This window comes from Nyctibius grandis, chromosome 9 (genome assembly GCF_013368605.1).
Source record: "Nyctibius grandis isolate bNycGra1 chromosome 9, bNycGra1.pri, whole genome shotgun sequence".
NCBI lineage: Eukaryota > Metazoa > Chordata > Aves > Nyctibiiformes > Nyctibiidae > Nyctibius > Nyctibius grandis.
Genome location: NC_090666.1, coordinates 41,171,915 through 41,197,380, shown reverse-complemented (window position 1 = coordinate 41,197,380; position 25,466 = coordinate 41,171,915). Strand labels below are relative to the sequence as shown.

Genomic DNA, 25,466 nt, shown 5'->3' with positions numbered 1-25,466 from the left:
TAAAATGAGATAACCTTTATCTAGATCTCATACAGAAATCCCTGTTTTCTAGTGAGAATCTGCTATACATTCGATCTATCCATTCTACCATTTGTTACAGAAAGATTCAGAAGCGAATCCATTCACCTACAAACTCTACTCATGCTCTAATTATGAAATGTAATATTAATATTTAATATATTAATTGCATAAATATTTAAATGTTTGTTTCATGGTTACAAAATTACTAATACTTTTCCTTCTTTCCCTGCTTCCTCTGCCTCCTGTTCAAATCAGCTCTAATCAAATTTAAAGTGGGAAATACTGCTCTGCTGCATATGGGAGAATATTTATACATTCTATTTCCATAATAATTTCATTTAGTTTTTCAGGCAGAAGTAGCTTTTCCTGATTTTCCACATCAAGCCTTAATGCCTATTCACCACAAGATAAGAAAATGGTATTACACCATAACTAGCTCAAGCACCAACATATACTTATCCCAACAGATACAATCTGAGCATTAACAAAACAGGTTATTACCCTATTTATTAAAAAAATCTATGACCTGTCCACTCCTGTACCAAACACAAACCATGCAAGAAAAGAACTGCAATAAATAAGAGGAAGAGTATAAAAATCCATGTTCTTGATATCTCACACGTATGTAACATTTGCTTGCTTTTCTATCACTTTACCCATTACTTATTTAATTTCTTTAAGTCTAGAAAGGAAATTACATGCTGAAATTATCCACACAACTAGCAGTCACGAATTTGATCTCACAGTGAAGACTACTACATTGATGTAAAGTCTCAAATACATAAAAATCAAGATGGATGAAATAATTATGCTAACAGATTGCATGAAGTTTGAGGATCTGTAATACTTTCTGCAAGGACAGGAAACAGACTTTTTTCCCCTAAATTAAGTTCTTTTCATTTGTCAAGAACATATGCCCACTGTCTCCTCCCAAATTTTTTCTCATCTATTACTACGAAACTGAAACCAAAACAATTTTATTTATCAAGCACAGGCAATACTGCTGCCTGGAACACCCCGAAGTCAAGCAGTAACACCAAAAATATCACAGAAGCCGGCAATACAGAGCTAACAGATGTAAATCCTTTTTAAATACAATCCAACCAAAAATAACAAGTGCTGAAATTTTATTTAATCATAAATAGCATCACTGTATGAGAGGCAGTGTATTCTGAGTGGTCACTGCACTGAGATAGGAAGCTTAATTTCAATTCCTACTGTAAAAACCCAAGTGCTGGGGGTCCCTGGGCGAGTCATTTCTCCCCCCATTTCCACCACCACATTTTGTTCATCTTTCCTACTTTGGTTTGAAGTGTTTGCTGCCTTCTAATCTCAGCTGAATTTCTACACAACTGAAAGAAGAGGAATTCTAGTATTAACACTAATCACACCTCCAGAATCAGCTGGAGCCTGACAACAGCAGGAACTGTGCACATGCAGCCAAAAAAGGTTTGTTTTGATGCAACACTGACAGTTTAAGTTTCAAATTTGGAGACCACAATCTCATAATATTTTCTAAGTAAACTGCAAACACTGCTAAAATTGAAACATTTGAAGACAAAACACAAAATGCATAAACAAGTAAGAGGAAAAAGATGACAGGAATCACAGTAAGGCCACAAGCTGAGCTAAACCCTGGAATTATGCTTCAACTAAAGATTTTCTTCACATTCCCTTTAACTGATACCCGTTATCCTAGTATTTTGTAAAAATAGCTAACCTTCTGCTAGTTACTATTTTCTACTCACTGCAAATTGCCATTATGGATTAGCATTTCTCCTTCGTTTTTGTTTTAAGCTAAGCCTTACGTGAAGCTCAACCACAAGTACCTGAGCACAGCTGCGCACAGCTTTCAGACTAGTCCTTCTGACTCCATGGGAGTACAAACTTCCCACAGCTGTCCAGCAGCTCTGCCTCTTTGCCATCCCAAGTTTTGTGTTTAGTTTTTCTCCTCCAAAACACACAGATGTGTAAAAACATCAAGTAGTTGCTCATATGTTCATCAAATAGCAATTAATTAAAGGAGATAAGGCTATTTAAGTAAAGCTTAATTTTCTGCTTTTGCGGCTAGCAAGCATCAGCACCTCTAAACCAGGAAAGTAGCAGAAGACTTCAGCCACGTGACAGATGCACACCCCTTTCTCTCCTCTCCAGAAAACGGTTTAATCATTCAAAAAAACCAAAATAATAACGCAGCGACTTACTTGGGTTGGAACAAGTACTGGAGGATACGCTAGCTTGTGATGTCTGTACATCCAAAATGAAAAGAGCACAATCACTGCAATTCCCATTATAGGCACCAACGAATAAAGCAAGGTGTTGAACAGAGGTGGTTTAGGTGTAACAGGATTGGAAGTTGCTGGAAAAAAAAGGACACAGCTTTTGAGTAACAAAAATCACAGAATCACAGAATCAACCAGGTTGGAAGAGACCTCAGGGATCATCGAGTCCAACCGTTGCCCTGATACCACCACGTCAACTAGACCATGGCACTAAGTGCCATGTCCAGGCTTTTCTTAAACCCTTCCAGAGATGGTGACTCCACCACCTCCCTGGGCAGCCCATTCCAATGTCTAATAACCCTTTCTGTAAAGAAATTCTTCCTGATGTCCAACCTGAACCTCCCCTGGCGAAGCTTGAGGCTGTGCCCTCTTGTCCTATCGCTAGTTGCCCGGGAGAAGAGGCTTGAAGTGTCTAGCACCCTGATTTTCTAAAAGCTCTTGCAGTCAGCGCAACAGGCTAACAACACTTGATTAAATAGCATGCTCTAATGTAAACAGACACGGATTTAAAAAGGCAGCATTTTGGGAAGTACAGAAATAACTTAGATCCCCAGTTTTACACATCAGCACATCTAACTTTTTTGTGCTTCTAAGCTCCGCCTATCCACAGAGCGTAAGAGATGTGTGTATTTTAAAAAGACTGCAAGTATGCCATCACCTAATGAATGAAAAAAGAATGAACACCGAGGTTTAGTCTTTGGAATGCAGACAATACAATGTCATTAATAAGCAGAACAGGCCAGAAATAATCTGCTAACATTTCTATGCACTGCTGGTTCGCTGAAAGTAGAAGTTCTCTAGCTGGACATGGCCACAGGACCTCCAGAAAGGCTCCAGAGAAGCCCTGCTTCTGAGGCAGCTGGTGCAGGGGTAGCCACAGACCTTGGGGCAAAAGAGGTTTCATGAGAGTGAAGAAGAATGTCAATTACTGACTTAGCAGCATCACTGACAAAAGTGACAAGAATCTCTCTTGGGTCAACAAAGGCTATTTTAATCTCATAGAAAATGTTATTTCATTTCATAAACAACTTCCTCTGGCTATGTGGTACACAAGACATTTGCTGTTTTCAGTTCAGTTATTAACATTATTCAGCTTTCCAGCAAAGATTAGATTCTTGACTGGAAGAAGATATGCAAGAATAATCAAATAATCTTTTAGTTATTGTCTTTTAAAACAATTGTTTGTTAAATCTGGCTACCTGATTTTCTTTGTAACCTGGAAGGATATTCTTTCCTCCTCTTTAAAGATTACTGTGTCAATTTACAGAGAAACTCCAAGGTCCAATTAGTTTAAAGAAGTGGTGAGAGCACTGCTTCAAGAAGAGGAGCCTTCACAGGCTGGTACGTGCACGTGAGGATGATGATATGGCTTCTAGCCCAGTGATTTATAGACACGTACAGAAGCTTACCTACACAATTAAGGTAAAATTTGACAGTAACTTCTGTATCTTAACCCAGCCAATTATTTCAGATTATCCTTCCTTCTCACCCTTAGGAAAGAGCTGAAGTACCTTTTATCAATTTAAATTACTTCTAGAAGAGAGACCTTGCAAAACCAAAGAAATGAACTGGCAATTTTCTAGGCTCTTTATGTGAGTGCACACATCGCTCCATCACCCAGGAATCAGAAATCTCCTGCAGGAAAAACTGACCACAACATTTTGAGAAGTCTTCTCTCCTGGACATGCACTATATTAAATATTTCTGAGCTCTGCTAAGGAGTTCCTTCATAAACGTGTTAGTCTAACTTACGTTGCGTGACCTCCATTTCTGGAAAATAGAAGAAGCGTTCGTTACACATGTTGCCTTCACAACAACAGAAAAACACTTCGGGGCTGTCTTTCTTCTCTATGCAATCATTCCTATAAAAGATAATAATAAAAAACTTATTAATCTTAAGGTTGTTTTTTTTTTTTGTTCAAGAGAAAACATATGCTCAAATTTAAAGCTAACTTCATTCCATCATCCAGGATGACACACTACCCAAGTAAGAGTAAAATCTGAAGAAACAAATAAAAGTTTTTATATTGCAATGAAATATCATTAATACTAAAACACATTTTTGCTGTTTTTAAGACAAAGTTAAAGAAAACCATCAACAGAATGTGAACTGTTCTTCAGTATTTTTGTCAGCTTTGGAAATGCATCTACAATTTCCCCTGCCTACACTACGCTCAGGGCCAGGGCTTATTCCACTCAATGAATTAACTGCAGGGAAGCAGTTCTACTAACAAATAAGCTGAAACTACTCAAGTCAGGAGAGAAATGTAGGAGTCATGCAGGAGACGACAGCAGAAAGAGAACTCTAAAATCCTGCAGCAATAGTTGACGATTTTAAATACAGCTGAAGATTGTCAAAAAAGTTTTGGGTTCACCTTCAACAATTAAGTTATTTTATAGAACCAGCTATTACAGTTACACTGTACTGTAACTTTCACAACCATTTATTCTTCCATGTTCTTAATCTGCTGCTGTTTGGAGCTCACCACACTGTAACTCCCTGGTTAGTAAGCCACTCTTCACTCCCAGAGATAAGGTTTTGTTTAATGGGTATTTTAGACAAACGCAGCAGCATGCATTCTTATGACAAGTTACAGTTAACGAGCTCTTAGAGCCAGACAAGCTTTTATTCAGTTTTCAACTATTTCCTTACCGTCCTTCCTGCATTTTATTTCTTCTTCCAAGTTCTTTTCTTTGCTCAAGGGAGAATTTAGTACCAATATTTTTAAACTGCTAAAAGATACATGTGGAACTAGCAGGATAACAATGCTGCAGAACCTAATTCTATTTCCAAATCAAAAAAATTCTATTTCCATCCTAGAAATTTAACATTTAGCAGAAATAAATTTAGGTCAGAAATTGTAAATACCCCCACTTGCTCTACAAAGCTACAACTAAGTACAGATTAAAAAAAAAACAAAACAAAACAAAACAAAGTACTTTCCCATCCTGATCGACTTACAGTAACTAGACTCTAGTAGCAATAAATAAGATTTCTTTAAAATCATCCTTCTCCTTCCAGCATAGCCGAATTTCAATCATGCTGTGCAAGCTTGCAGATGCTTTGCTACTACTCTGAGAAACAGATAAATCAGAACTGCTGTTCACTTAGCTTTAAACTGTCATTAAAGGAGGAAATATCCTAGTGTGCAGGGAAACTTTATTTGGTAGAAATTAGTATAAGGATTTCTTCTATTCATTCAACATTTAAGAAAGACAAAAGGAAAACTTCCTAAAATATTGCTAAAAATAATTTCTAAATACATGTTAATGAAGCTCTATTACACATTTATTTTCATAATTCTCTCCCTTTCCAAAATAACAACTGCTTTGGTCAAATAAAACTTAGTATAGTACTTCAAAGAACTACAATACCATTTCTTAAGAGAGTCATGACCTTTATTCAGACAGTATCTACCAAACCCCAAGTCCTGCTGTTCCTGCTCGTGGGTACTTGCTAGACCATCTGTTATAAAAAAATGACTGGAATTTTAGAATATTCGATGTCTTTTAGAGCTCACTGAGGTGAGCTTTTTAATAAATAGGCAAAATACTTCCACGTTTAAGTAAAGAGATGCAATATGCTGACTTTCCAACTCCAAAGAGTTTGGAAAAGTGAACTATAGAATTTTGCATTCTGGTTTCAATAGCTATATTTGCACTGCTTGGCAATAACAAGTCATTAGAAAATCTATTATTAGTGGCTTAAAAAAGAATAATTTTTTAAATATATACTAAGCAAATAAGAGAAGGTAAAACATGCTATTCTGCAAACAAGACAAAGTACTTAGATGAAGTTGGGTCCCTAAATACAGGTAAGTGAGCATCAACAAAAAAGACAGACGTGTATTATACATGTGCACATCTAAAAAAGGGCAACTATTCATGACTACTGTATCATCATTTGTCTCAAGTACTGTTTGCAGAGGGGAGGTTGTATAAATTATGAACAGGCAAAATAGCTTAAAATTACAAATAAATTTAAGATTTGTAGGAAAACTCATTTACCTGTCATAACAATTGATGTCATCTAGCCAGCAACCTTGCTTCACAATTTCAACTGATCCAGAAATATTCTTCCATGTAGCAAAACAGTGTCGTCTTTTATCTTTATCACCATAACAAGGTTCAATACCACTGCGATTCGTTTTATCTTTTTCCCAATTAGCGTTGTAGTAGATACACTCCTGTGTTTCTGATCTGCCAAGTATGGCACCTTTTAGGAACGAAAAGTAAACCACAATTAAACGGCAGTCTGAAGGGTGAGACATACGAACAGTCAAAACTAGGATGTACTAAAATATCATACACCACTTGCATCAATATACCCTCTCCCCTCCTTTTTTTAAATAAAGAAAGAAAACATTTAAAGTTCACAAGCATTCCAAGTAAGTGCTGAAACATAAAACAAAGATCTTCTGTTCAGTCAAACAGTGACGTGGATAATTTATCAAGATTTGAAGAAATGAAGAACAAGATATGGCAACACTTCTCCCTGAATAGCAACAGCAGAGAAAATTTAAAAGACTGAACAGTAAAGATTTAGTTATAATATTAGCCAGACAAGAAGTTTTACCTGGTAGAATTTACCAAAAGGCATTTTTGTCTCTTATCTTATTACACATGCCAAAAAAACAGTCAGTACATCTTAGATATGTAAACCCAACTAATAAACTCAGTTTTAAGCCATCAACATCTTTCCCCCTAGCTTTCATCTGCGATGTAGCTTCTTGGTGGTGGAGTCACCATCTCTGGAGCTGTTTAAGAAAAGCCTGGACATGGCACTTAGTGCCATGATCTAGTTGACATGGTGGTGTCAGAGCAACGGTTGGACTTGATGATCCCAGAGGGCTCTTCCAACCTGGTTGATTCTGTGATTCTGATTTGCCAAGTGAGCAACTGGAATTGAGACCTGGAGGTGTGAGGCAACAGTCCCTCATGTCCAAGTACAGCCCCGTTTTTTTGCTGTGTGGTCCCACCCAGCCAACCCGCTGTGACAGAAGACACGAGGCCTTCGTCATAACTCAATAACCAAGTGCTTCTGCTCTCAGAAGGCCCAGGGGCACGTCTCCCCTTCCCACAGTGGGACCAACCACGATGGCTGATGTGCAGGCTTCAGGCAAAAAAAGCCATCGGAGGCTGAAGTGCCGCTGCAGTCTCTATTAAACGTGCTGGTGAATGGGCTAGCAGACTAGCTAACCTATCCTGAGAGCACATGATTTTATTTTCGGTCATTCCAGCATTCTTAAAAATAAAAGTTTCTGAACTTTTAAATTTAATTGTGTCTTTTAAATTATGAATGTAATTGATTCATTGATGCTTGCTAACAACCTACAGCAAAACCCAGCATATATAACAGACTGAGGCCCCTCAGAGTGGAGGTAACTTCATCATCTTAATGTGATATAAAGCACCAATCTGGTTTCTGCAAAGGTAAAGGGTTGTTAGGATGCAAAACCATTAACAAAAATACTAGAATGGAGGAATTAACTGGACTTTACTTCTGTTTTATCTTGTCAAATACTACCAAGAGTATGTCATTCATCTTCATGCAAGCTTCATCATTTAACATGTATTAAAAACATGGAAAAACAGAGAGGGATATCAAAGAGAGTCAGAGGATTCACTTCAAAATTGAGGAAGGGTCAGGAAGATGGCAAAACACATTTACTTTGCCTGAGCATATATCTGATACCTTCAGGAGAGAAAGGTACAGTACACATCATGCTGAAGATCAGATTCAAACAGAAAAGGTCCTCCAGAGCAGTCATTTTTATGTATATTTATTTGTATCACTCATTACCTCCTTTACAGAATCACAGAATCAATCAGGTTGGAAGAGCCCTCTGGGATCATCGAGTCCAACCATTGCCCTGACACCACCATGGCAACTAGACCAGGGCACTAAGTGCCATGTCCAGGCTTTTCTTAAACCCCTCCAGAGATGGTGACTCCACCACCTCCCTGGGCAGCCCCTTCCAATGGCTAATGACCCTTGCTGAGAAGAAAGATTTATTCACATATATTCACAATAACTTTGATACACCAGCTATTGCGTTGTAGCCACACCCACACTTCTCATTCTCTAAAAACGTTGCACCTCTCAGGGTGATGAGAATTATTTCAAACTGAAAATTGCTGCAGCCCTCTTGAAGTGCAGCCCTGGACATCAGAGTCGAGCGCAGTGCTACCATACTGGGCATCCCACATTACCACCTTGAGGAACTTTTGACTTTGACGCATTCCCAAAATAGGCAGAGGATTCTGCTTACGCTTTTTGGGAAGGAGCCTGGGTGTTCAATGGGAGAAATGCACTAGCCAGCTGGTAACACTGCGAGATGCAGCATGCTAACTATTACATTCTTTGTGCTGCGATGGCCTGACCTTTACAACTCCCAGCTATGGCAAGAAACAGATGAGGCAACAGATTGAACAATTTGGTTCTGTCAGTGCAATAAAGCAGAAGTCCTGGATTTAGCTCATACGTGCCATTGCTTTTCTTCTGCTGCCAAGCCTAGCTTTGAAGGACCATAGACAAGCTGAATTTGATAAAATTCAGAAACTACAGTAAAATTAACGTTGCACAAATATTCTCCTTATACACGTCTTCTCTATAGTCAGGTTTTCTTATCCATTAATGCTCTGAATCAGTTCAACCTATCCCACTCGCCAGCAATCACAGTGTTGGTTTAGTGCCTGTGGATCTGACTGGAGCATCTAACCATAACACCTTCTCTAGGGGCTGAGCATACATTTGATGTAGGTCTGGTCAGACTAAACTGATGTATGGACATACCAGGACAATCTTGGATTAATCTTTCATAGTAGAAAAGCAGGAACATAGTGGAAGTAAAGGAAGAAGAGAAGGGAAATCACACAAAGGCGAGAGCCCTGAGCCCACTGCACGAAGGAAGCATCTGCTTCTAACAGCTCTGCCACCCCTCCACAGGAATCAGACTCTTAAGAGGAGAGGGGCAGCTGGCATTTACAACAAAAGCAAATTTATTTGGGTCCCAGTTCAGGCATAGGATGTCTATAACAAAACTCCTATACCCATTTTGAGTGCTGACAAATTGTTTTCATATGAAATTGTCAGGTCCTCGGGAAACCTATTACTGAATCTCAAAAGGCAAAATGCTGCTCTTGAAAGAAGCCATCAGCAAAGCACCAGCAGGATCCTACGGACTGAACTTAAAGTCTGAAAGCTTCTGAGAGGAAAACACGTTGAAAAAGCAAAGAATATTCAAGTATGTAACTTCAGCATGTTTTAAGACAGATCACATTTAATATATGCTGTTACCACGTTGCAGTCAGTGTGCTGCTGTATCACTATACATCCGTGTTCACCCACAACAGCTGCAGTAAGAGAAGAAAACCAACATTTGCTAGTGAACTTCTGAACTGCTGTTAATACAGGATACACTGTAATCGTTAGCAGTACAGAAAGCAATTTTATTAGAGTGCACATGTGCAGTCTGGAAAACCTCACCTTTGTAGGAATTTGAAGGACTGGCTACCATTTTTTCAAGCAGAAAGACTATATGAATGCCTGAAAAAAAATGTAGCCATTTTTTTTAATTAAAAAGGGGCAAACAGTGAAATCTATGCATAGCTAAGAAGGAGGACTATACTAACACAGTCCTAATTTATAAAGGGATTACTGGAAAAAGATACTGGATTAAATATGAATTCTCTATTACAGATACCAGTACATTACACTCAGAGGGGAAAAAAAGAGATACACCAGCCTCTGGGAGTTTATAATCTAGCTTTATTCTGTAAATGTGGAACTGAGCAACACAGCCATACTGGTCTGTAACACAGGAATAGTTTCATGACAGTTTTAATAACAAGTCTGAAATGTGATCATCATCTTCCTCATCTCCTGAGAAGACTCCAAAACAGAGCTCCCCTCCAGTCTCCAAATACTGCTTTTGGAGCATACTTGGTTGGTGACACCACATAAAGACACAGAGGCTTCCAGCCAAAGGGAAGATGAACCTGTGATTCCTTGCTGGTTTATGAAAATTTTTAAGCTGAAGTCATGAAAAGAGGTGAAAAAGCTACAAAGATTAGTTTGATGGCGCCGAGATCTAAAACGTCAGCGTGGGAAAAACCCACAAGTCTTCTGAAAGCCAGTCTCTGTGTGTAGATTGCTCCGATGGGTGCCTCCAATGCGTACCTGTGATCTCATATACACTTTCTAGACCCACAAATATATCTATAGAGACTACAAATATACACTAAAAAGGCCCAGCTTTGATGCTCCCGCAAGCAGGAAGCAGGGTTTTATCATTCTGTATTTTTTCTGATAACACCCAGGGGAATGTTTCTCAAAGGAAAAATAAAGAGATTATTTTCAACCTAATAAAGCAAACTGAGCTCCAACAGAAAGGACCTATTCTGTCCTCCTTATACATACCAATATGTCCCAAAACATATTTTGTTATCTTTAGACTAGTCTTATGATCATTGTTCTAATGCTCGCAGGTCAAACAGGGACTGTACTGCATGTAAACAGAGCCAAAGTACGCTCATTACAGCCAAACACAACAGCAATTAACTTAAGCAATGCAAGAATCAGGAAAAAGATAAACAAGACAGTAAAGTAACAAATCACCTGAACTGTTGTCACACCACCTTACACAGAAGATGTCTATCTTTTCAGACTAGAGTTTCTCATTATCATGCTCCTTTTCAGCGTGTTCCACCAAGCCTACATTGTAGTTAATCAAAAAGTCATTGGGGAGGAATGGAGAAACGCCGCCAAAGTTCTGTATCTCAGAAGTCTGCGAGACTTAATACCTTTTAAGAGGCTAAAAGGTTAATCTTAAAAATTTAAAGATTGACCTGATGTTCTAAAAGGTTTCTTTTCCTAAAATAATATTTTAAAATAAAAAGTAGGTAAGGACATAAGTCCTACAGTAAACTTGGAAGTTGTAGTGTAGCTTTTTGCATAACAATTAGGATTAGAGTATGACTGGCAGGGAGGTAGACTATCAGGAAACCTGTATTTCCTTAGATATCTCATCATATACTTCGAAAATATTTTTTTTTTTGCAGTTCAGACCTTGCCAAAATGGAAAACTTGAGAGACTCCATGGTACCATCCAAAGTAACGTCTCCATCTGAGCGATTAAAGATGGGATTAAGGGGGCAATCGTGATACGTGCAGTACTCAAAGAGGCCACTGCAGGAGGCACAACAGTGGCATCTAAATCTCGCTGAACTCTTGCTCAAGGAAAAAAAGAAGCTGAAATGACTTTTGCAATATGTGTTCCTCCCCACAGTCCCTCCAAGCAGTTTGTCCTATTGAAATTAATAATGTCATAATAGGATTTTGTAGAGAATTTCCATTTTCTGCCTTGTACTTCCGAATATCTTATTTAAGACTGGATTTAAGGAAGTGGGAAAAAAACAGACCTCTGGTGTCCAAGTTTTCCAAAATCATTTCAGAGCAAAGCACGTGGCAGAAAATGGAGAAAAAGGGTCAGGCAACATCTATGTTGTTGAGTTAGAAACCAGTTGTGCCATTACTGGCACCTTAATATCTAAGGCATCAGCTGGCTAGCTCTGAAATAAAGATCAGCATCCTCTGAGAATCTCTAGAAATCTCGAGTTAAGGTAAATGCTATTTTTCACACTTCTTGACTTCAAGGGAACACACTAAAACACAGGCTGATGTTTTCAAGTTCAAACATGCCATTCCTGTCACGGCAAGGTGTGAGCAGCACAAAACAGGAAAGCTTTCTCATCTGCTAATGATTTTGTAGGGGGGAAAAAAGCTTGAAAGATTCTGTAAATGGTTTTTTGAAGCACAGCCTTGGGGCTACACTCGCCTCATAGATGCTGGTAGCTTTTATAGACACTACTGGTCAAATGTCCCCTCTCCTCCACAACAGAGAAGGTATTACAAGACGGTGAAAATCTACCAGAACAAATAACACAGGGCTCAGTACTCACCAGAAAAGTTTAAATTCTACAATATTCAGAGGTTGAAAAAAATTGACCAGGGCCAAACAGACACTAATGCTAGAAATACACACGGTTTCCACACACAGTTTCCAATTAGGATTACCCTCCTCTCCCCAGCACAAAACCCCAAATACAAACAAAAAAATCAATCACTACAGAAAATAATCACAGTAGCTGACCTCAAAGGAAAAGCCATTTCAACTCAGCCAAGATTTAAAAGAAAGTGAGAAAAAGGGACATGGCACAGATGAAAGGGACAATGCTTGCCTTAACGGGTGCCTTCCCACCACTCCTCTCAAGAACACTGGCCCTCAATACTGTATGCAGGTTTGAATGTATAAACAAAATTCAAATAAAAACTCAGTTTTTGAGATTAAAAACTTGAAAACTGGGGTTCTGCTGTACCCTGACTGGGTGGTATCATCCCCAACTGTCTCTGCATGCAGCTGCTTGTGAAGTAGCTAGGGATGCTTTCGCATTGCACACGTGTGAGTAGCACCATTTCCACAGTCTTGGAATGCTGTTATTAAACTAAAAAAGTAAGGCACTTCACTGGCAGGAATACTCCCAGCCTAAATAAACCACCTAAGGATATCAAAACTAGATTAGGAAGATATGAATCGTCTTGAAGGATGACTATCATGCTGGTGGTGGCAACGAGCAGAATTTCTATTTTGAGGCCTGACAGTGAGTTTCCCAGCAGTGATCTCAGATACCTGTCATAGCTGTTCATCTGATGTGAGAGTCCCAAAGCAAGTGGAATCCTGCAGCGCTTCGCCGCCACTGCACGTGCTGCAGCACACCAGATACGAGAAGCCTCAGTGGAGGCTCCTTTCATTGTAAGGGTCTGCACATCCATTAAAAGCCTCTACACAAGCATTCATCCAATGCAGAGGGTGGCTCAGGAGGCAACATTTGGCTGTTCTTCATACCCTTCTCTATCATGCTAGATTTTCCAAAGATAAAACAGGGGTCACAGAGAATTCTAACTACGAAAAAAAAGATCTGCCTTCAAATAAATGCTATTTTGACAGCTTAGAGATATAAGCAAGCTTCCTCCCTCTCTACAGACTGCACCGAACAATCTAAATTCTCCACACAGCAAGAGGGAACCAGTCTGCAGACAGATGTAAAAAAGTGGGGACTTCTCACGGATGGCATCCTGCCTCTACTGCCAATGCCCAAAGGCTTCAGTCCGCTTCCCACCTTGGTCAGAGCAACACCTCAATAACACCTGGCTCTGAATCTCTATGCTGTTTCTGATCAAAATGATCCTTTCTCAGGGCTGGTATTTGCAGAAGTTCTTCTCTGAGCTACGAAACTTTGTAAGAACTTCCCTACCATCAACTACGAAACGTTTTTAAGAACTTTCTAAAATGAAAGTTTGAAAATACTGCAACCTCATGGTGGTGGGAAATTCTGACATATTCATCACTTAATGAAAACGCATAAAAGAGTTTCCCAGGAATTCTGTTTGTCTTTAAACTTCCTTATCTGATTAGACTATAAGACAGAGAAGATCAGTAAATGACATTTTCTCCAACTCTTTTCCTGTACTCTTTATTTTATACACCTTCCAGAATCCTGTTGAATACGATCAGCATCAACATTTCACCAGTATATACAATGAGAAATAAGGAATATCTCCCCTTCCCTGCAAGGAGAATCCATTCCAATCCCTCAAAAAATGTGCACAGAAGAGCTAAGTCAGGCCAATTACAAAAAAATTAAATACCTTTTGCCTTCCAAATCAGTCAAGTTCAATGCAAATTTTTTAACAGTTTGGCTGCAAAGAAAACAGAACCACACACCAAGTCAAACAAAAAACATAGTCAACACATCTACGAGGCAAGCATCCAACTTCACATTTGATGTTTCCTCCATGTGATGCATCCTCCCCCCACTTCTTTTTCTGTCTTTCAGGACCTTATATAACTATTTAAAAGACAATACGACCAGTGTGATTCGGTCTTAAACTCAGATCTCAAACAAGTCTCTCTGTGGGTGTTGTGTCCCACTCTCATACTGCAAGCAAAACCACTACACAGTTATCTCTCATATGCTGATCAAGCTTCTTAGTTAAATTAAGATTCTTTTACCATTGCTATACGTCACTTTTTTCTGTGGTTACAACCAAGTTCTCAGCCTAAACATACTTACAGACAGTTCTCACCTTTTTTTTTTTCTTTTTTAAAAAGCATCAGCTGTATTCTTTTGCTGAAACTGGCCCAGAAAACTTATAAACTGCTCAGCTATTCGTCCGGCCTGGCTCACGCAGCAGCTCACTGGCAGTAGCTAGCTGGCTGGCTGATGAGTACACATCCACTGACCAGCAGATCCAGACAAGCTACAGCTGCCCTTGTCCAGATGGCAGCTGAACAATGAGAGACAGGTTCCAGATTTGTGTAAACAGAGGGAGGGATTACCTTGGACAGGCAGGCAAACAGAATAACATGGTGGGGAAAAAGCAGGATCCACTATGGAAAAATTCAAGCCTTTAAAGGTTCACCCATTCAACTGAGCTGGAAACCCATCCTTACCCCTCTCTTATTTTAATTCTCCGACATATTTATGGAGAATCATCAAGTTTAGCTTCAGTCTTGATTCCATACAGTCAATGATCCAGGGGCTTTTCTGTATTTTCATCTTCATTCTCCTTGTTGTTTCACTACCTCATCACAACAGTAGGCCTTTCCAAGTTCATCTTTCTTACACAGGTTGGCCAGAACTACATTCAGTACTGAAGACATTTCCAGAGACTTGCCTGGTATCAATATTGTTCGTTTGCTAGGAAATACTCCTTCAGAAGCAGTTTAGGATCGCATGCATCACAGCCAAATCACATTAGTAGCTCATGGTATCTTATAATGCAAATACATTTTTAAGTTGTAGTGCAATCAAAAAAGCAGACTCTGCTGTACAGCCTCACAAACAGCTGAACTGGCACAAATGAGTGGAAGTAATTCCTTCCTTCAGCCACCAAACTTAAATAAATGTCAGACTGCAGCATCACACATCTGAGTAAATACCTATCACCATAAAAATGCTAATATGTTTTTGACTGCTGAACCTTCTTCATAAAGCAATATGTATAACCTCGAACTTTGCTGTATCTGTTTAATTCCATTTATACTGTCCAGTCCTATTTATATAAAATTCCAATCTTTTTCTACGTTGAAAGAATTTAAAATGTGCGTATGTGCTGAAATCAGTATTGATTACATTAAAAAAATCCAGCAAAACTGCCTCTCCACCTCTAGCTACACTGGCTGTCACTTGAAATGGATTTTCTGTTTGTCCCCTCTCATGCTGCCTCATTTTGCTCGCTGTGTCAGACTGTAAATCTGAAGATTATGTAAAAATTCCCATTCACATCGCTTGAAGCAACCCCTGTTTTTATGGACAAGAACACCGTGGATAGGGCAAGCACATACTCTTCTTGCTTTCAAGCTCCTAAGTCCACTCTCCCTGTCTCAAGCTCCAAACCCACCACCACAGGCAGTTCCAGCTCCGCACCTCGGCTACAGCTCAACTCTGTCAACCACAACACTCATCTTCAGCACAGACGAGCTGGGTACTGACTGAAGGATGGAAGAAGAGCACCAAGATTTCTTTGTTTGAAGCATGTAGTTCTGGACTTCTTTTCTAGAGAAGATTAGGGAAATCCAGAGTCCAACTACCTCATGGAGTCTTCATTAAGTAAACTTTTTCACCATATGTAATGCTCACTATTAAAATACTCTCATTACTTTTAACCCCCATCATCGCCTCCCCATGCTCTAAAGATACTACACATCAAAATGAACTTTCCCTCAAGAAGCAAGAACCGACAGAATTTCACTAGATATCATTATGATGCCAGTTTTTATGTGGAATAAATTCTGAGAGAAGTGACCAGTAAACTGTCAAAAACTTCAAATATTTAAGATTCACAACAAGAGGAAAAAAGCAATGGAACAACAAAGCAATTTCCTAATGTACCTCAATATTAGTCTATTCTTCTGCTTCATTTTTTTTAATCTTTAGGACTTTCTTGAAGCAGATTTTCTACCCACTTGTCATTTTTCGATATTATTACTAATTGTATCCAGAAAAGCAAGATCGGCAACTAGAAGAACAAATCCAAAAAGTAAGTATGTCAAAACCAAAAGGAGGTTTATTAAAGTCCGGATACTACATACTAAAACTTAACTCATTATTTTGTATTTGTCATCAAAGCTTTAAGAAAAACTGACTGGAAAAGGGACCAATTTAAAAGTACTTTCGTAAAACTCAGTGTTCTAGAACTTAACTCTGTAGTAGTGACTTTAAGAACATGCTACTCACTGGACAACCAGCACTTTTATTGTCATTAGAACAGTTCAATGCAGCAACTGCTGCCTTGAATAAATCAGTACTGATCTAACACGACAATCAAAGCAATACAAAAGCAATCCCAGATACTGGCTTTTATCTCTCTTACCTGCCTACAAGCACTTACAAATAGTCTACGTCTTCATGTTCAGTGTTTTTTCTTAAGGAGGGAAAAAAAAAAGCCTTTTCTAAGGCTGTTTGATGTTCAGTATGAAGCAAAGCAAACAGACACTTGAAAATATCACCAGAGCTCAACGATACATGAGCTAACCTCAAATAAATACCACAACAGTTTCTTGTGTACTAAAAGGTAACTATACACATGGTTCTAAAGTTTGGCCCTCATAAAGTGGCAAAAGAAATATTAATCTCTCCAGAAACTCTTCTCAAAAGAAATTCTGAAGTGGATGAAAATTGCTGTTATTCTTTCACCAGAAAAAAGCTTCTGAATTGCTGTAATTTAACCTATACACCAGAAAATTTAGAAGAACAATACGGAATCAATCACCTCTCTTTTCCCTTATTGGCATGAATATCAGTTCTATTCTACTAATCTGGAAATATCTCCCTATTCCCTAAAATGCACAAATAAAAATATCTGGAAGATTACATCTGTAATATACCAACATCAAGTAATTTAGAAAAAATCCAACCAAGGAAAAAAAGACCAAGTTATTCTTATTTGTGGTTATGTATAACAAAAATTCAATGTCAATCTACAATGTCTCACTTTCTAGAAGTACAAAATACCTTTTAGAAACTCAAGATTATTGCTGGAATTATCTCTAAGTATGAAGATACTGAAAGCATGTTTTAAAGGCTTGAAACATCTAAACATTTAATGTATCAAATTGCATTCTCGTTTAAGAACCATGCACATATGCTCAGTAAAACTGAAGTCAATAGGACTGTGCTTCACTGGATGTTTGTTATGAAAAGTATTCAAAACCACACTAAAAACTTACTGCTAGAGGATTTTTTGTTTTTAGCAAATCACATGTTTAATAACACATGATCAAGCTGAATTTTGGTGCCTCATACCCTGACTGTATAACCCACATCTTACATAGTACAATAATCCTAAACTATTTAAAGAAGTTTATAGCATGCAAATCAATGAAAAAATTGCCTTAAAGTGTGCAATTAAGCCAGTTCTGCTTCATTTAACTTTGCAAGAAAGCCTTAAAAAATCCATTTGTTACAAAATGTTGTATAAAATTTTTAGTGTTAACTTTCCAATATGCTAATTTAAAGTATTAAGATAATTTACCAGAATTTTATTAAGAAATTACTCTCAGGAAGCCCAGCTCTGTATAAGGGAGTCCTACACAGTTCTCAACTACGAAGCATCTACATTTAGAGCGGCAACTCCGGTTCAGCCAGTACATCAATTATGCACTGGGTAATGCTTTTAAAACAGGGGGAATCCAGATTTGCCGTGTGAGACTTGTATTCAAATATTTTATTTTAATTAATTTTGCCCTGCTAGCTATGGCAACATTCAGGCAAGATTACAGATCTCCGTAATGATAACCAAGCCCTAATAGAAAAATACTAAATTTTGTTACAGTATTACAAAAAAGTTGGTTTTTTTTTTTAAAAAAAAAATCACATATCATTGCCAAGACACAACGAAACCAAAACAGTTTTAGCATTGTATAGTTAAGGATTGGAAAAAAAATTAGGCAATGGCAAAGTACAGAGCAACACACAACTCACTACCTGCTATAATGGATTTACAAGTGTTTTATGAGAGCTCAGTATTAGGTGACTTATTATCTAGTTACTTCTCCATCCCTTCCGTATACTTGATGAGTACCTGGAGTCATGTTCCCAAACCTCGATTTAAGGCAGCACTGTGGTCTCGAAGCTACAAACTTTTCATAAACAACTCTAACCAACAGACTTACATAAAGCACTCGGTGGCGGCAACAACAAAAGTTGTAACAGAAAATAAACCCCATCTCCTTTAATATTTAATAGAACTACCCAAAATGTTTTACTGACTGACCATCAAATAGTTTCTTAGTATTAAAAGGGTTCCCTTCACTTAAAACTTGCCCATAAAATACATCAAGTCCTGAAATCAGTCCTAGACAATCTTCAATTGATATATAAGCAAATGAACAGAAAATATGGTTATTCCAAACCCTGAAAAATCATTCCAGTTGTACTTGGTGTGCACAAGTGAGGAACTGATCATCTCCCAAAGCAGTGAAAGGTTTAATACCAAGACAAAGATATGAGAAACTCAACTGCTTTCAGATCTTCTGCTCTGCCACACAGTGGGCACATCCCCGTCCCTGATAAATTTTATTCTCCTCAGGTACTCTACATGTCACTGCTGTGCTTGACCCTTTTTCACAGCTTGAAGCAGTCCAGTTCCATCACCCCGAGTGGCAAAGGTGGTGGTCAGGAAGAAAGATCTTGGTTTAGTAGAATGAAACAGATATTAACAGGTCACTAACATCAGACTGGACAGAAATACAGATGACTGCAGCAAGACCAAAGAAGCCACCACCCATCCTCAGATGTATATCCAACAGCAGGGAAAAAAACACTTAAAAATGTTAACCTGATTCACTCCCTGTGAATTTAAATAACATTTTGAATAACATCTGCTGTATCTGAAATAAGCCAAATGATAAGTTTGAAGGATTTCTAGATACAATACCGATCTTTGCTACTTGCTGAACATAACCAAATGTGTACTTTTTACAGTACCCAAAGAAGATACTTAATATCTTTCTATATAAACATATATACATACAAAACCCAGTTAAGATACCTTCTGGCATTCAAGAAAGGAAGATGATAAATGTAATACAACCAGTTTTAATCAAGATGAAAGCTGCAGGAGAATGCAGACAGACAGTCTAGACTGCTTTACTTCTGAAAGCCTAAGCATATAAAGCAACATCTGCAAAGAACATTAATCACATTTAGTCCACAATCTTATCACCTCCTAAGCGAGCAGAAACAACTTTTACTTAAAAGTCATGCTTATATATGACAAGCATTTTTAATTATATTTAAATTAGATATTTATCACTGATTACAAAGCTATTATATTGACTTTGAAATATGCTCAGGTAATTTTAAATACACTTGCATAGTCCCCTTGATAAAGGATTTGGGGACATACAGGATCGAAGAAAGCCTTGGTAAAGAAACCTACTGAACACCACAGAATTATTTTTGCACTGCTGGTATAAAATGGGAATTCTCTAAATATTGAATTAAGTTCTGATTTGCTCTTCTGCATTTAAGACTATAACTCATCAGGCAGCAATAAAGATATTTTCTATACACAGTTTTCTTAAAGTAGCTTTGGGAAATTACTTGAGAATATAAATAATCAGCTTCCTTTTGATTTTTCCCTATATTTAGCTTGCTGCTACATTTTTAAGCAGAATTAAAATTGGAGAGGTGGTGCATATATACCTATAGAATATTTATGTGATTTAATACATATCCTTTAATGCTAAAATTATCTATTCCTTGTGTACATTTGTTCATTCTTGCTCATGTTCTGGTCTGTTCTCACTTATGATTTTGTATACTTACTAGCAATCATTTCATTTCTTTTATTAAAAGTGTCTTGCATTAAACTTTTCTTTTTTGCAAAGAACTGCAACTGGTAACCTCTGCATCAAGTTCACAACTTTTTAAACAACCCTGTACCCCACGGAAATCTAATTAAAGGTAGCAGCCAATTCAAAGTTTAAGATTCTTATTCAAAATTTCCGTTTTAAATTTCTCAGTTAAAAATGGACACCTTCTGTAATCTCACCTTCGTTAGGATTCACTGAAAATACTCATTTTTTTAATATTTATGCTTTTTAACACCTTTGAGGTCAGAAATCCCTTCTCATTGCAGAGAGTTGCCAGTCATCATGCTGTTTCTTAAACTGAATTGATTGAGATTTCTTAGCCCCTCAATAACACAAGATTTGTAGATAAAAGATTATTCTTGAAGGTCTTTTTTTCCGAATCCTTCCCAGTTTGGCGACTTCACTTTTAAAGTCAAAGCTTCAAAATAGACATTTTTCAGCAATAATCTCACCAATATCATAGTAATATTGTCTCGGACTACAGTAGTTTACATTTCATTGAGGTGAATATGGCAAGCACCTGTTTTATTCTTCCTGCACATGCAGGAGCAGTAGCATCCTAAAGCTCTGCAGTATTTCTGTAGTTCATTTGCTCATGATCTATTCAAAGAATTACCTATCTTTAGTCCTACTGACAATAAATTTCTTTTTTTAATGCTAACTTTAACCTCCTAAAAAAATGCAGTTTAACAAGAGGATATTCCCCACACCTTTTGAGACTTCTGCACCTGGGGAAAACAGAGTGCTCTGAGAAATATCCTAATATACTACGGCTGAAGTTCATCACCTCCTCAGGACAAGAAGGCAGAGTTCACAGGAGAGTTCTGCCAAGCTGCCAGGGCTGCTGGCTGGTGGCAAAAAGCATCAAACAAAAGCAGATTAGACTGGTACACACAACAAGTGTACAAGAATATAAAGCATGGTGTTATTTTGTTATTTACCTGGGCCACCTCGTAGTGCCACACCAAGGCAATTTATTTTCTGGCCAATTACTCAATTTGCTTATGTGATGTATTCCAGCACAATATTATAAGTTTAATTAAAAAAAAAGCATTTGAGTGGAGTAGGAAATCTTAAAGTAATGAAAGATCATGCAGAGACTCTCTCAGAGCTTGGCTGTTTATCTTCAAAAACATGGGATTGGTTTTGCCTGCAAGAGTTTTTACTGTGTTTAATTTTAATTAGGTAAATTTGATGGAATAACTAGAACTAGACAGACTACTTTATACCTAGCAAACAAAATTTAGTTTCTATCATACTGCACCCATATAACCTTCAATTTTTATTATCTGATTTTTTTTCATGTCAGAATGAATATATGGCTGTGCCACTAATACATATCGCCAGAAATCTCAAGAACATTTTAGCCTTTGAAAGTTCTGAAAAGAAGGAAAAGCTCGCTCTTCTAGAGTGCAACTGCAACTCAACATGCAACTCAAGCACATTTGGTAGTAATTCTACCCAACAGCCCATCACCGCTACCAACCAGCCGGTCTGTGTAACTTACAGAGAGCCGCTCCCTTGGCCATATCACGTTCAAGGCTGCCATTCTGGCCTCTTCCCCCAGACCTATGTGGCCTCTCTGCTACGGGAATAGCTGCTCCCTTCAGAAGACAAGACAAGCTTCGCTGGCTGGGCTGCTCCCTTCAGAAGACAAGCTTCGCTGTTTGGCAACTCTAACAGTCTACAGACATCTCACGTGAGGAACGTGGCCCTTCCCTCTAAGGAGCATGACATGAAGGAACTACAGTTCACTAAACGAATCTCACAGATGCCCATTTTATATTACAAATTCACCTAGCAAAGCTAGCCTCACTCACAGGTAAGAATTACTACTCTGTTTTTTTTTGTTTTGTGGAATAAGGAATTAACCACGTAGCCCAAAAGAAATAACACTGTGGCTTTATAAAGACAGCTCAGGTTTTGACACTTCTCATCAAGCTGTGAGCAGAAAAAAGAAATCCAGAAGTCCATGGATGAGTCAGGGATGTATGAGATAGAAGAACACAACAACACAAACAAAAGCTTTCAGGTAAAAGTACTGCACTTGCTACTAGAAGTTAATTTGTCTTCTAAATTTTGATGACAATTAAGAAAACGACATCTATGGACCTGAAATCCTGAAGGCACTTTGATATGATTTTGACCTTATTCTTCTTATTCAAGAACACAGTGAAAGCCAGAACATGAATGCTGTTACTACATTAAAAAGCCTCTCCACACCTTGACAAAGTAACAGTCTTAAATTCGATGATTAAAACTCCAAGTTCCACGCTAATAAAAGTCTCAAGCCAGGTTCCTTAAAGGTGTTTTCCATACATACTCCCCCTGCCCAGAGGCAATGGTACCAATCTCTCCTGCCTATCAAAGGCAAGAGGACAAAGAAGACCATAGGTATACTCCACTAGTTTATTTCTGAGAGCATCTACTAAACAGGTTATCTGCTAAGATGTCTTCAACATCGCTCCTAAGGAACTATCAGAATCTCAGACACTTTCAGTAGGAGAGGAAAACAACAGTTTTTCAGTTATGCTGCACAAAAGATCACAAAAAATAAATTCAAGTTATAATTCTGCCTATTAAATTTGTTCTCTAATAAGCATAAATTCCCCAGAACTTCCCAATCCATACCTTAAGCCATGGTAGGAGTTACATGGTTGCTTACATTCATGCCAGTTTCTCACAGGTTTCCTTAGAAATAGCATTCCACTCACTGCACATGGAGGCAGGTGAGTAAGAGGCACAGAAACATCTCTTCATGGACTGTACCATGGGCTAATAGTAAGTGATTATCCTGAGTTTCTGGTTTCACAGCCTTTTGGAAAATAAGACTTGCCTAGACTACTCTATGTCAAATAAGGCTTTGACAGAGCTGGCAACAGAACTCTTTGAATATCCACCTCAATAGCTGCACACAGGACAAAGGATGAAGAATCTTTTCAGACTGTCAATGATCTAGGTGAAGTAACTAGAAAACCAGAGTTTTTAACCAAAAGTTCTAAAACGCCTGATTCTTAAGACCAGGGAAAGGGTATCTTGAATCAGGAGTACAACTCACAGACTGTATTATTACACATAAACTAGTTTTTATCTGTTTCACTGAACCAACATTGATGATAAAGATTTAACAGATCAAAGCAACTTAAAAAGAACTCAGGATACTTAGTTTGGATTAGCCTATACCATTTGCAATGTCTTCATTGCCACTACGGCTAAAGCCACCCAGAATAAGCACGCTCAAAGCAAGCAGCATGTTACACTGAACATGCTGACACTGTGTGCTTCAAACATGCAGAGTCTGTAGGGAATTCAGACATTAACCCTGTCGAGGATCGATAGTACAAACTCACAGAGGCCGATTAACTACCCAGCACTTCCTACCAACCTACCACCACAGACTTAACTTCAGAACCTGCCTTATTTTCACCCTCTGATCCCCTTCATGCCCTAAAGAACACTCTTTCAGGACTATGCAAATGAAACAACTACAGAATCACAACTACAACGTGAGCTACAATTTAACTTCTCAAAAACATACGGTAAATGGAAGCAAAGTGAACTTTGCACAAGATTGTAATTGCTGATTCAACTCCCTGCTGGGTCCAGCACAGGGCAGGCTGTGGAAACCAGTCCGAGGGAGGGGAAGGACCGCTCCCTTTTCAGCAGCAGTCAGTACTTACACAAGATGAGGTGTGAAGTGAAAGGGAACCTCGAGTGCAAGGAATGCTTCTTTGCTGTTGCCCTCTCAAAGACATATACCTACAAAAATCCCTACGTGCAAATACTGAGGCTACAACTTTTCTCCTGTTTGGAAGAAATGAGAAAATGAATGTGTTCAAACAGTAGCTATCTTTCATTAACTGTTGTAAAGCATTTCTGTATTAAGGTGCCAGCTCAGTATAAAAACACACACGGGAAAAAAAAAAGCAATTTCGCCTCATTTTCAGCAGAAATACCCTTTGGAGAAGAATGTTTCAAAAGCATCAGACAACAATAACTGTAGGTTTAACTAAAGGCTTTTGGCAGGAGCGTTCAGCAACTAAGAATTATTTGATCTGGTGGTTCCATCCAGACCAAGTTTAAGCACCTCTGAACAAACTATCCTCCCTGAATTTGTCCATCTGTCAGACTCTTTTTTATTTCCACATGTTCTGAAACAGTGAGTTCTACAGTTTAATTACCTATCATTAGCAAATGTACTTTTTCTGTTTAAAGTACCTTCATCAATCACTTCAGTGGAGTTGATGTGAAGCAGCTGGCCAGCAGGCTGAACAGGAAGAAAAGACAAGTTATCAAGGTACTCAGCCCCCAAAGCGTCCCTAAATGCATTTCCGTTGCTATCAGACAGAGGTAGTATGTTGGCGTGGATTGAAATGGAGGAATTACTGCTAAGTACTTGTATCTAGGTTATTAACTTCAAATTCCCAACCTGATTTAAAAGAGAATGATGCTTAAAAAGCTGAATCTTCCAGCCTGATGTTTGGAATTCTTAGGACCTCTAAGAGAACAGATTTCAAGTTGTTTACTTTCAGTTTAGATTAAGTTATATATGTGCTCATATGCAACTTTCTATTCCTAGTTATTGAAAAAAAAAAACCCATGACAACCAAAAGAATGCATTTCTAACAGTAAAATAAACCTCTTCAGGTATTAAGGTAATGGACAGAATGATGATGTATTTCTAGTGCTGTATTTTCTTCAAGACAGCAGCAATCCCCAGCACACCGGTGCTCACTTTCTCGAGAGAGCTGCCAGAGTTGTATTTGGAGTGTCTTACACAGAAAGGAAAGTTATAAACAGGAGTTTAAGAGCTTCTACTGCCAGATGTTGTCTTTGATGGCAGAGTGCTTCTGCTCAGGCAGAAACAGGTGTTTCTCTTGTCACAAGTGAGGAATTCATTCAGCAATAAATTCTCCTGGCAGTCCAGAAGAACACCAAAGCTTCACAATTGCAAAAAAACCAAGAAGTTATCAGAGAATTCTCATGTCTTGCCTGTTCAAGGTGTTTCTTCTGCAGTAGTCAATGAGTATTTCAATATGTAGAATGCTCTATCACTAAGATCAACAGAAGAATAGCCTGTTCAAATGAGAAGAAAAACGGTTTGCCTTTTTTTCCCCCCTCCCAGGACAATGATTACCCACAGGTAGTCAACACAGCCAACAGATATTTGGTAAATCAGTGGCCAAACAGTAACAGTGACTCAACTTTTCTGTGTAGCACT

The 25,466-nt window shown here is 38.3% G+C and overlaps 1 protein-coding gene across 1 annotated transcript in view; it reads right to left on the bottom strand.

Annotated features, from left to right (window-relative positions):
- ACVR2A (activin A receptor type 2A) overlaps positions 1 to 25,466 on the bottom strand; it is a 65,543-nt gene that overhangs the window by 23,471 nt on the left and 16,606 nt on the right. Inside the window, exons 2-4 of the mRNA XM_068407579.1 lie at positions 6,312 to 6,519; positions 4,056 to 4,165; positions 2,226 to 2,380 (exon numbers count right to left, since the gene is read on the bottom strand). Of these exons, the coding sequence (XP_068263680.1) occupies positions 2,226 to 2,380; positions 4,056 to 4,165; positions 6,312 to 6,519 (473 nt within the window). The remainder of the gene's footprint in view (positions 1 to 2,225; positions 2,381 to 4,055; positions 4,166 to 6,311; positions 6,520 to 25,466) is intronic.